Source organism: Gossypium hirsutum, chromosome D12 (genome assembly GCF_007990345.1).
Source record: "Gossypium hirsutum isolate 1008001.06 chromosome D12, Gossypium_hirsutum_v2.1, whole genome shotgun sequence".
NCBI lineage: Eukaryota > Viridiplantae > Streptophyta > Magnoliopsida > Malvales > Malvaceae > Gossypium > Gossypium hirsutum.
In genome coordinates, this window is record NC_053448.1 from 22,993,629 (window position 1) to 23,007,414 (window position 13,786).

General features: G+C 35.3%; 1 protein-coding gene across 1 annotated transcript; it reads right to left on the reverse strand.

The window, feature by feature from the left end:
• Positions 1 to 448: 448 nt before the first annotated feature.
• On the reverse strand, positions 449 to 883 carry LOC107928643 (uncharacterized). Its single transcript, XM_041107966.1, has one exon. It carries the CDS (start codon positions 881 to 883, stop codon positions 449 to 451), a length of 435 nt encoding a protein of 144 aa, XP_040963900.1.
• Between the last annotated feature and the right edge of the window lie 12,903 nt (positions 884 to 13,786).

Below are 13,786 nucleotides of genomic sequence, written 5' to 3' on the forward strand. Positions count from 1 at the left end.
CGCATCTTTTCTTTCTTCTCAATTTCGTTTGATTCATCGATTCTATTTCTTTTCTTCTTGCTGCTCTTTTAATTTAATTTGGGAATTTTAAATTCAAATCTGATTCGGTTTAATCTTAATCTTTGTTTTTGATTTCAGATCTGTTCGTCTAGGATCTTTCGTAGGAGTTTCTCGTGACTTGACAACTCGATCTTGGTCCGCGCGCAACCCTATATCAGATGTTCCCGTCGGGATCAATCAAACAGAACGATTCAGTGTGAGATGAACCACGAGCTCTTTCAAAGTTGGCCCTCAGGTACATAAGTTCATCATCATTATCAAGCTCTTTTCCACGAATCATTCCAGCACCAACAACGACTGAACTCATTAGCCTAAAAGCATCTATATCAGATTTCGATGGCCTGCGTTTAACTGCGTACCCAACTTTCCTTCCATTACAGTACATAGTTCACAATGGCATCGACAAAACTGAATCCGAGCTCGAAAAATTCCCTGAAACGGTGCAGTGCAGCGCAATTCGGAGGATACCACCCTGCATTTCTCGAGCCAAAACAGCTATAGGAACTGCAAACTCTAGGAGGAGAAATGGGTTGGTGGACTTGGAATTTGCTTGGATACAGAAGCTGAGTTTTCCCCTACGGTAACCGAAGATGGTACCTGTTATTACACTAGGAAAAGTAGTGTAAACAGGCTTTAGATAATAGGTTTGAAAGTAGCATTCATGTTTGATGTCTTGACCGTGGTTGAAGGTGCGGTTGCAGGTTGGAATAAGGAGTTCCATAAGGGAGCGCAAAATCCGCCATGGACGGACTTGCTTGTGGCACTCAACGGAGGTAACACCATTTTTAACGTGGGTGGCGGTAACAATTGTTGGGTAGGACATGGTTATTTGCCCTTATGTCAAATATGGAAGGCTTGCTTATGGGTTGTTGCAGATGTGGTTTAAGCTTACATCCTTATATATAAGAGGGGAGAGTAGAGGAGAGTATCTTTTTGGATTTACATTTATAACAAACGGATGTTATTTGTTACCTTAATTACTATATTTATTTATTTGTCATAATTATAAATTTAACTTTAAATGTTTACTTATTTTTGGTCATTTTTTTGGATCATTTTAGTTCTCAATCTTCAAATCTTATCCAAAATGTTTTCTTTTAGATAAATTATTTTTTGATTGAACTGTTAAAATTCAAACGACATTGATGTGGCCTCTCATGTTGTCACATCCAAAAATCGGGTTAATAGAATCAAGTTAGTGGAATCGGGTATCTGATTAGGATACCGAAAATAGGTTAGAAGTGTTAATAATAAAATAAAATATTATAAAAATAACCGAGACTAAAATTTTAGTAGAAAATCAAAATTAGGTGTCTAGGAATTAATTTTCTTAAAAGGATATGCAATTTTGTTGTTGTTTGAATGTGATTAATGCTATAAATGATGAGTTTGTAATGTGATTAATATGTATGCAACGTGTCGGATCCAACGGGAGCCTCTACAAGTAAATTGAAGGGCAAAGAAAAGCTTATCTAGCCTTCGATAGTTGAACAAAAGCGATCCGGTGAGTGATCGAAATTGCTGCTACTAGGCACGATTCCTTAAGTTAAATGGTAGTTTAGGTTGTCCTAAACACTTAACCTAAGTTCCGAGTGCAAGCTTCCTTAATCAATCTATTATTATTATGCAAATATGCCTATGAGGTATGGTATGTGATTCATATGGAGATGTAATAGCAAATGTTATATGTTTAAGACTAAATATTATATGAGGCTTGTTGGTTTCATGCACATTATATGATATCTATATGATATGGCTCTTTAAGCATTATGTGAGCACTTGATGAGCGTAGTATAAGTGAATATGGAAATGTTATGATTATATGTATATGATAAGTGAAAGTGTGTATAAAACAGTAAGTATGTTTAAGTGGATATGTTGTCATTGTGATCTCATGGAACCATCAGATATCATTAGCATGCCATAGGATTTATGAGTACTCACCTATATGCTTATGTTTGGGCGTTGAGGCCCCGAGATATGTTAGAGAGATAAGAGAATGTTAAGCTTAGATCCATTCATCGAGATATGTTGGTTGTGTTTGGAGAATGTTAGCTATATGTTACAATTCATGGGATATGTTAGACTTTTTGAGTTATTGGTTGTGTTTGGAGATACGTTTATCCAATGCTGTGTTTTATACATGTTTCATATTTACAAGATATCAATATATCAATATGAAATGATATGATGTTATATTCATGGTGATGCCAAGAATTATTATTAGTATGCTTTCTTTTAACTATGGATTGTGTGTCTAATTGTAGCAATCTTTGAGAACTCACTATGCTTAATTAAGCTCACACTCTTGTATGATTATTTTGAAGAGAAATAGCTTGAGTGAGGAAGGGAAATGAGCAAGCCAAGTGATCCAAATAAGGCTATCCTATTGAGTATGTGGTGTGGTTTCCAACTATGAAAATGATGGCAATGTGGGATTATTTTTGAGGGATTAGACTTTATTACTTTGGTTTGTAAATGGACATTTTATGGACTGTTTTTAAGGACAGTTATAATTGGGTTGTGATTGTTTGATTGTGGTGAATGGTTTGAATATGCTTGATATTGGCTTGTATTGTATGAAGAATGACATTTATGTCCCTTAATGAATTATTGTTGTAAATGTTTATATTGGATATTGGATTGTTGGACAAGTTTAAAATGACTATTTGGTGAGAAATAGACCAATAGTGCAATTAGAAATGCATGAAATGCAAATTGGACATGTTGAGTTATTTGGTTTATGACATTAGGAAGGCATACTAGTACAACTAATTACATTGGGAGTCCAATTATGTTTAGTATGTTATAGAGTGTATGAGTATGATTTGAATGACCTATGTTTGTTATATGCCATGTTAGAATAGAAAAATTTTCCCAGATGCAAGAAATGTTATGTTAAGTTGTGTGCCAAAATGTCATATGCAGGTTTTGGGCTATTTCTCCAGAAATTACAAGTGACGTTGAGACGAGGGGTCGACATCAAGACATCCTTTTTCGTGTCATAGTGATGAGGGGCATCATCCAGGTCATGTTGCAACGTGGGGTTTCGTGTGGTCGTGACGTGACAAACTATTGTTTTTGAAAGGTATTGCTAGTTTTGCAATGGAGTCCTAATTTTTATGTTATGTAATTAGAGTCCTTAAATGTTGTGAAATGCCTTGAAATTTTATATGTTTAAGTCTCGTATGTTTAATTTTATAAATCTAATTTTAATTTTGCAAAAAGATTTTTTCGGATATTTTGCCAAATTTGGGATTTAGTCATTAAACCTTTGTTTTAAAATTACTTGGGTTTTACTTAACATTTTTTGTTAGTTATTACAAATATAGTTTTAAATAATACTCTATAGAATAAATGTATGTTTTATTTAATGTTCTATGATTTTTTCGTATGAAGAATGTCAAATGACGATTTTACCCCTAGTCGGTAATCTGATTATTTTGCTAGAAAAGTATGATTCTAGGGTTTGTATGTTTGCTTTTAATTGCCAATTGATTATTATGTATGAATTATTGTGAGGTGTTAAAGGTGGTTTTATAGTTTGATTAGTGATCGATAAGGAGGTCACGCAAGTGGCTAATGTGACGTCCCAAATTCAGGTCGGACCATTCCGACTAGGTTTAGGTACCACATTTGGTGGTATCAAAGCTAAGATTTATCAACTCTTGGGCTTTAAACTTTTGAAAATGAAAATGTTGATTTAGTTTTGAAATAAAATCAAAAAATTTTAAACTTTGGACAAAATACCATTGTATGAAATTGTTTATTTTGGGGTAGGAATTGGAACACATTGCCTTTACTAAAATGTTTTTCTTAACAGGAATATGCCTTAGGTCACCTACCACTCCTTACTCTTTCGTATTATTTCTTTTGTTTATAGTATATACGATATGCCTTCTAGACGAGGAAGTATTAGTATGAATGCTCCGGATGGTGGTATGTCTTCTACACCACTTGTATCGCCTTAAAGGTAAGTTGTGCTAGATGTTGTGGTTGAGCCCCTGATGCAAGTGATGATTGGGGTGTTTTAGTAGATTGTCGATGGTAACCTTACACCTGCAAACCATGGTCTGCCACTTGAGCATATTTGATCTTTAGGTGGAAATGAGTTTAAGGGAGATAAAGGAGCCAATCCAACTATCGTGGAGTATTGGATCGAGGGTGTCGAAAGAATCCTTGAATAGAAGGTTTTCTCAAATAAGGAAAAGTTAGGTTGCACCGTGCCACTGCTTAACGATGAAGCTCATAACTAGTGGAACATTGTGAGGAGAGAGACGACAGTTGATGGTTTGACTTGGGGATATTTCTTGGAGATGTTTCGAAAGACGTTTATGGGAAAGAAGTATATGGAAGCTTGTAAGTGTGAGTTTCTTGATCTAGTTCAGGGTAACATGATTGTGGTTGAGTATGAGTTAGAGTTTCTATGACTTAGTATGCTTTTGAGATGGTCTCTTTAGAGAATGATAGATGTAAGAGGTTCTGAACTGGGACATCCGTGTGTATCTGGTAGAGTACGATAATGAAGCCTTCGATGAGATGGTTGAGAAGGCTACAGTTGTGGAGGAAGTGTTAATCGAACAACCGAGGCCAGTAGTGGACTGAGTCCAAAAAGAGGGGCTCTGATTAGTTTGTAGCTTCAAGAAGACTGAACAAGAAAGGTTGCAATTTCCAGAGTTCTAGTAAGAGAGCTCAATGAGGGTTTCGATCGGGCCAAACCAGCCAGTAAAGTAACACTGTGGTTACTACTAGAGGACCAGCGAGAGTTTCAGAGTGGCCATTATGCGAGCACTGTGATTGTAGGCACCGGATGAGTGTAGGAGGCTGACTAGGGAATACTTCGGTTGTGGATCGAAGGAGCATCAGCTGAGGAATTGCCTAAAGACATTTACAATTGTAAAAACATAGAGTTCTGAACATGCTAGAAGCTATGGCTGAGGTTGAGGTCGTAACGGTAGAAAAATTAGATAGAGACAGTTGCACATACTATAGTTGTTCAGATCTATTATGGAGGACTAGCACGAGTCTACGCTGCTAGAGAGTTGTAGGATCAAGACTCACTGACGTGATTGTAGGTACTTTCACTTTACAGTTGATTCCTTTATTTTCATTGGTTGACTCTAGTTTTACATATTTGTATATTTTGAGTGATCTAGCTAGTGAGTGGTATTCTAGTAGAGATAATTAGCTTGAGTATAACTGTTATGAGTTCTTTGGGTGAAAGTGTCGTGGTGGGTAGAGTGTACCGAAGGTATCCTATGATGATTTAGGGACAAGTCTTTCCCATGGACTTGATGGAGTTGCCTTGGTTTCGACATGATTCTAAAGATGGATTGGTTGTCAGACCACAAGGCGAAGGTGGATTTCGAGATGAAGTGGAATACTTTGTAAGGTAAGGATGGGTTGGAGATTGTGGTCATTGTGGAGAGACTCGAATTTCTCTCTAATGTGGTTTCAGCGACTAAGATTGAGAAGATGTTGGGTAAAGGTTGCAAATCTTACTTAGCCTAAGTGCTAAATTCAGGGAGTAAGGAACTAAGAGTTTAGGATTATCCGAACTGTAAGGGATTTTCTTAATGTATTTATAGAGGAGTTACCAGGTTTGTCTCTAGCTCGGGAATTGGAGTTTGGTTTTGATGTTCTACTTGGTACCGCACTGATGTCCATTGCACATTATCGCTAGACACAGAAAGAAATCAAGGAGTTCAAATTTAGTTGTAAGAACTACTTGATCATGGTTTCATCCGACTGAGCGTGTCACCTTGGGCTGCGCCAGTTTTGTTCGTGAAAAAGAAGGATGGTACTTTGAGGCTGGGTATTGATTATCAATTGTTGAAAAAGTTGACCATTAAGAATAAGTATTCATTACCTTAGATTGATGACTTGTTTGATCAGTTAAAAGAGTGACAGTGCTCTCAAAGATCGACCTAAAATCAGGATATTGTCACCTTAATGTAAAGGAGCTAGACTTCTTTAAGAGTACGTTTAGGACCTGGTATGGTCATTACGAGTTTTTGGTCATGCTATTTGGTTTGACTAACTCCCTAGTTGCGTTCATGGATCTAATGAATTGTGTCTTTCACTTGTATCTAGATCAGTTCATAGTTGTCTTTATAGATGACATTATCATGTATTCCAATATCGAGGATGATCATGATGCACATCTATGGATTGTTCTTCAAATTTAGTGAGAGAAGCACTTGTATGTAAAGCTAGGAAAATGCGTGTTTTGGTTGAAGGAAGTGACGTTTTTGGGGCACGTGGTGTTTGTTGAAGGAATCCAAGTTTATTCGAAGAAAATAGAGGCTATTTTGGAGTGGAAGCAACTGAAGAATGTTACCGAGGTTCAGATTTTCTTAGGGTTGGCTTGTTATTATCGTAGGTTCGTTGAGAGGTTTTCCATTATAGTTGCACCCTTAACGAAGCTACTTCTGAGGAATGTGATTTCTAGGTGGACTGATCAGAGATAGACGAGCCAAGGCAATTTTTACCGAAGTGCCAGTGTTGATTTAGCCATAGTCCAAGAAGGATTATGTGGTTTACAATAATTCTTCTTATACAAAACTCAAGTGTGTTCTCATGTAGGATAGTAAGGTTGTGACATATGCCTCGAGACAATTGAAGCCACATGAGCATAGTTACCCCACCCATGATTTGGAGTTAATAGTAGTGGTCTTTGTGCTTAAGATTTGACATCATTATCTATATGGTGATATGTGTGTTATCTACACTGATCACAAGAGCCTTATGTATCTCACTACCTAAAAGGAGTTGAACTTAAGGCAAAGGCATTGGATTAAGCTGTTGAAGGATTATGACTGTGTGATTGAGTATCATCCTGGTAAACTGAATGTTGTTCCTGATGCTTTGAATCAGAAACCGATGGTTGAGGTACAAGCCATGTTTGTACACTTGTGTTTAACAGGTGATGGTTGTTTTTTGGCTAAACTTCAGGTGAACCTGACTTTGTCATAGTAGATTAAGAAAAGGCAGTTAATTGATGAGACTTTGGTGAAAAAGATTCGAAGGTTGAGCAAGGTAGTGGTGGCAATTTTGAGTTAAATACTGGTGGTATTCTAAGTTTTCAGAGGGAGACTTTGTGTGCCTATTGAAGTGGACCTAAGGCATGCGATTCTTACCAAGATGCATAGTAGCCATATGTTATGCATCCCAGTAGTAATAAGATGTATTGGGATTTTTTAGAGTTATATTGGTAGCCTGGATTGAAGCATGATGTGATTGATTTTATGGGTAGATGTTTGGTCTGTTAGAGGGTAAAGGCGAAGCATCAACATCCTTCAGGTTTGCTCCAACCGATTAGGATTCCAGAGTGGAAATGGGAGAGGATTACTATGAACTTTGTTTTGAGTTTGCCTCTACTCCCAACAAAGAAGGATTCTGTATGGCTAATAGTCAATTGATTTTGGAATAGTGCGCATTTTCTTGTTGTGTGTACAAATTACTCATTGCAGAAGTTGGTAGAGCTATATATAGTTGAGATTGTTCGACTTCATGGTGTTTTGATTTCCATAATCTTTGATAGAAATTTGCAATTTACTTCGAGCTTTTGGAGGAGTTTGGAAGAAACTTTGGGTTCGAAGCTTAATTTTAGTATGGTTTATCATCCTCAGATAGAAGGTCATTCGGAAAAGGTGATTCAGATTCTCGAGGACATGTTGCACAGTTGTGTCATCGAGTTTAATAGTAGTTGGGAGCAGTATCTGTCGTTAGTGGAGTTTACTTGCAATAATAGTTTTCAAATGAGTATCTTGATGGCATTGTTTGAGGTGTTGTATTTTCATCCCCGAGCATTTTGAATTTCCCGTTTCTCAAAAAAATCCCAACCAAGCGAAAATAGTGGTTTCTTGGTCACGATCGGCATGGTTACAAGTGTAGAACTCCTTTGTGTTGGTTAGAGTTTGATGAGAGGCAAATTGTTGGTTCGGATCTAATTTGGGAGATTGAGGAGAAGGTGAAACTGATTTATGAGAGACTGAAGGCTGCTTCAGATAGGCAAAAGTCTTATGTAGATTTCAAACATCATGATATCAAGTTTCAAGTCAGAGATAGAGTATTTTTGAAGGTTTCACCTTGGAAGAAGGTATTAAGATTCAAACGGAAGGGTAAGCCGAGTACGAGATTTATTGGACATTATGAGGTTGTTGAGAGGATTGGACCATAGCTTATCAACTCAGGTTATTGTAACACTCGGTTTGTGCAAGTGTAAACAATCATTATCAAGTAATAAGTAAAAGAGTTATTCTCTCCACAGGGACTGTGTATGTTAATCAATTAATTGTAAAATTAAAGTTAACAATTTGGTGATAAAAACACAATATTTTGAGTGATGATGATTAAGCTATCTAAATGCACGATGATCCCTAATGCAATTTTAATCTAAATACAAAGTATGAAATGAGATATATGAAATGAATTTTGTAGCAAAGACACAAAATTCAACAATCAATAACATGAATAAGCTAGGATAATTATATCTTTCAACTTAGTTCATTTTCCTCATGTTTAATAGTGTTCAGAAAATATTCCATGGCAACTCAATCTTTCATGAGTTTTGAAACCAAATTAAGTCATCTCGAAACCTTTTACTCAGTAAAACATGCATTTTAGTGATCATATTAAACTAAGGGTTTCTTAGAATTCATGTGAAGTAATAGGGACGGGTCAGGTTTGAAACAGTTTAATCACATAAACCTAAAAAATTGTGCAAGATAATAGAGCATGTTAAAGTTATTGTGAACCTTCAATTTAGTTAGGTCAGGATCTAAATTAAGCATGCACATTTCAATTATTGCATCCACTAGTCATTGTCTTTTCAGGATCGCTCAGCTAATTCTAATGCATCCAATCACATTTGAATGAAATACATACATGAGTTTAATTGAAAACATGATCAACTGAGGCACAAACACTAAAACATGATTTAAACAAACTTCATTGAATCAATGTAATCATCCTAGATAAACATATTTAAGCTACCATTGTTGATGGAAAGATAACATAGCACATTGCAAACATGATTAGAATCAAAATAACAAAGTAAAGGAAGAATAAACTCTGTCGAATCAGCAGTCTTGTGAGCTCTGATTGAAGATGTTCTCCTCCAATCCTTGTGTTGCTCTTTTGCTAATGGCTCCTCAAGGTGGCCGACCAATAGATGATCTTCTCAAGGTTTTGTTGGCTAAGGGAAATGGGATACTATGTGTCGGAATGAAGAGAGGAAATAATGAGAGGAAGAACGCTTATGAAATGAGAGATGAGGGAAATGAGTAAGGGATGATTGATATGGGGAATGAGTAGGGGTATTTATACTTGAAGTAGATGGTAGAGTTTACTAAAAATAGGGATTGAAATCCCTCTATTTCCTCCATTGCTTGGCTGGCCACATATAGTGGAAGTAGGTGAATGGTGGTTGCTTGATTTGAGCATAGGATCATACTAAATCTAGGCATGGTTGGAAAGTTTCAAGGGAAATATTTGTGAATGATTCTTCAAATGTTGGGACCTCCAAATAATTTTCCCAAAAGTTGATTCTTGGCTGCCCAATATGCTTGTGCCGAATTTGGGCGTTCACTCCCCCTTTTTGGATAGTTTCATGACCCATTAATCTTGTCAGACTTGTCCATCATGTATCATTTTTTACTAGGTCAAAGTAACACCTTGATTACCCATTTAGCATGGTTTTGTCGTCCAACATAGGAAATCAATAGCTCATGTTCATGAAACTTTATAATAAGCTGCATATTATATTATCTCCATGGTTCCCTGCATAATAAAATATAACACATTAATAATTAACATGAAATAATTTAAATTATGCATTAAATTAATACAATAAAGCTTATATTTGCATTTTTTATAAATTCATGCCCATCATCGAAATATAAACAAAATCCACTTAATAAATTAACAAATACTCGGGATTAGTATTATTATTAAGTAAACAGGTGGTAAAAATGATTAGAAAAATCCTATATAATTTAGAGTTTACATGCCCCCAAACTTCATCCATTCATCATTCGATCAAAATTTCCTTACCAATCAAACAAAGCAATCACAAGGTCTAATTTAATGGTCCTCATATGTTGAACTTAGCAATTCCTCTCCACTAATGTAGTCGGCATAATCATCTAAGTCAATATGTCTTTTATAAGGTTTAATGGGGCTAGGCTTAAGGTAGGGATAAAGAGAACTAAATTTCTAGGTTCAGTAATCAATTCGAGGTATATCTTTCTAGCTAATGGGTTTTAGCTCAAACTTAATTTTGAAGCATATGCCCATTAATCTTTCTCAATACTTTGAGTATTTATTTATTTCTCTTTTTCTTGACATTTGAATAGAGCTTTTTTTATTTAAACATACGAAGAACATGTACATCTTTTCAAATTTTCCTCGATCTTTGTTCACCTTGATCTTTGTTCACCAAGACAAGTATAGTTAAGATAGGTGCAAAAATAAGATAAAATTTTAAAAAATGGTAGCATAACTTATAATATAGGCAAATAATAATAAAGTACACTTTATGGCTCAAATTAAAGTTTCAAGGGTCAAAATTTATGTGGTAGGCTTAAAAGGCTCAAACGATCCAAAGAAAATGTGCCTAAATCATGTTTAGATTCTTATGCCTTCGAGGATTTTGCCTTAAGAAAGTTACTGAGTCAATTCTAAAGACTTAAACCTTCATGCGTGTCTGTTTCTAAGGGTGTTTGATTTTCATGGAAAACGATTATATAAGATCTAAGAACATACAAGCATTCCATAACTCAAGATAACATGAAGAAAACTTAGATAAAATAAGAAATCATGTTCACATTTAAACTAACTTATGAACAAAAATCTTCTCTGAACATCATTTTATTTTAGCATACTTATATGAAAAGATTGAAACATACATGAAAATTTTAAAAATTTATGCAAATATTGCCTTACCCCCTTTAAAAAGAAGCAATGTCCTCATTGTGAAAACAAAGTAATGAATGAAAACTGAACACCATGTAAGGTTGCAAGAAAAGAGGTGAGTCATGAAGACTGCTTAAGTACCAAGTCTTTCTCAACTATCCATCCTAGACATGTTAATTCCCATTACCACATCACGTCATTTTTTTTCTAATGAAGAGGAATTGATCTTATTTTATTAATGCTTGCAATATCTTATTTATTATATGAAATCAAAATACTAACTAAGTAATAAAAATAAACGCCTACAAATAAATATTAAGGATAAGAAATTTCCCCCTTTCTATTTGTGTCATCCACCATGTCTTTTTCCTTTTCCCCTTTTTTGTTGCATTTCATCCTGCAATCTCTTCTTCCCATGTTTTGAATATATGATCTGGGAACTTAGGAACAAAAGTGTTAGAGATATTCTTTAAAGTATTTCGTAAGGTATCATCTCTAACTTTTTCATATCTCCAGTAAGTTTGTTGTTGGTTGTGCATGAATTTCCACATATCCATCATAGTTGAAAATTTTGATTTGTCCATAGCATTTAAAGACGTAGGAATGGTCAACTCAGGATTAAAACTTTGCTCCACTGGTTTAGCAACATTAGGCTCTACCCTCGGTTCAGGGTTTTTGGTTCCTCTTCAGTTTCTGCTTCTTCTGTCTCATCATCTGATTTAGCTTCTGGTTCAGATTTGGTTGATGACCCATCTAATTCTAGTTCATGTATCTCATTTGGTTCAGCTTGGTTCAATAACACAATATTCTCCACTAACCTCTCAAGGTCATGCCTTATTATGCAACCTTGAACACAATGATCCTTCAGGTTTGCTTTCTATCTTAATTGGGCCCTTAAGCAAAGCGAAGTAATCAATGATGGAAAGTAGGCATTTCCTGCCTTCTTCCTTGCACAGTCTTGAATCTCCTTGAGAATAATTCTCCCAACATTGATAGACCTTTCTGTCATAATCACATACAACAAAAGCAGTCATTCCATTGAGATGGTGGAACTATGTGCAATAGGCATGAAACTATATCAAATAAAGTAGAATCATACTTTAGCCACTGGATTTAAAAATTCCCTTGGAAAGAATGACTACCATACTTTCTTATAATCCATTGGGATCCCGGATTTGTAACCACATTAAGAACTTGTTGAAGAAAATACCAATTGATATTTTCCATCATGGCAGAGTATTCATCTTCTTCAACATCAGGTAAGTTAAATAAATCATTAATGGACTTAAAAGTAAGAGGTACATTTTTCTTACGAACAAGAACTTTATTAACATCTGGCGTGGTCAAGTTGGCACAAAACTCTCGTACTAAGTCTTCATTAGGCATTTGATTGTGCATCACAGAATTTCCCCCAATTTAAAGTATTAATCATTTTTCGAAGTGATAATGGCATGATCATCTTGTCATTGCTCTCCAAATTAAAACCTTTTTTCCGGTATCATGGATTGATTCTTGAAGATAGCATCAAATATTTCCCTTACTTTCTAGTCTTGAATCACAATTGGATTCTCGGCAGAAGTCTTGGAAGATCTAGTTCTTTTGCGAGACATGGTGATTTTTCCCAAAAAATAGGCAGAGTTTCGACAAAGGGAAAAATAAGAAATCGACAAGGTGTGTTGGTGAAATTTGCGACGACAATGGAATTGTGGCAGCGATATTGCTGTTGTGGTAAAAGATTCATAATGAAAAATAGAAAATTAGGGAGAGGCTTTTAGGAACTTGAGGCCGACGGCTAAGAGAAGAAAATTAGGGTGAAAGCTAATTATTTAGGTGTTGTGAATTTTATGAAGGTATGAAAGGTTGCTTAGGCGGCAAGATAAGGATGGAAGGGAAAAGTAGCGGCAAAATTAGGGTTTTTAAAAGCCTAAGGGCAACATGTAGTGGGTAAATTTTTCCCCTTCGTTGTTTTGGGTGTCGAGCCCAAACTGCAATTATTTGCTGTACTAAAAAATTAATCAGTACTTGGGCCAAATTGACCTTCTTATTAAACATAAATAAAAATTTTCAAATAAAAATTAAACTTGAAAATTTTATTTTGGCTTACTTAGAATTTTTTTCTCTGAAAATTACATTAAAATAATATCTCAGGAAAGGTTGGAGGGTTCACAAATGGTCCCGCTTGAGTTTCAATCTCTTTAGACAGATTTAATTTAATGTATCAATTAAAGAAATATAATTTCTAAGTATGTCATTTATTAAAAATACAAATATGAAAAATTAAAGGTCTTTTAAATTAAATGAGGTTTCAATTCGATCAACTTCACCATCCTACTAGTGTTTGAGATGTTAACCATTAACTTTAAATGTATCTCCATTGTTATTGTAGAATTGTAGAGCTTCATATGGATAAAAATTGTGGATGGTATGAGGTCCTTTCCATCAGGATTTGATTTTTCCCAGAAATAACCTTAGCCTTGAATTAAACGACAACACTTTCTATCCTTCTCTGAATTCACGAGGTTGTATATGATTATCATATCATCTTTTAATCTTTTCTTTATACATCCTGACATTCTAGTATGAAAATAACCTCAACTCCTCAAGCTCATCAAGTTGTAACATCTTTCTCTCACCGACTTGCATAAGATCTGAATTCAATTACTTCAAAGCCCAGTGAGCTTTATTCTCCAAATCAAGCGACAAGTGACACGTCTTTCCAAAGACTAATCAATAATGAGTCATTCCAAACGATGTCTTAAAAGCAGTTTGATAGGCCTATAGAGTATCATTGAGCCTTCGAGACCAATCT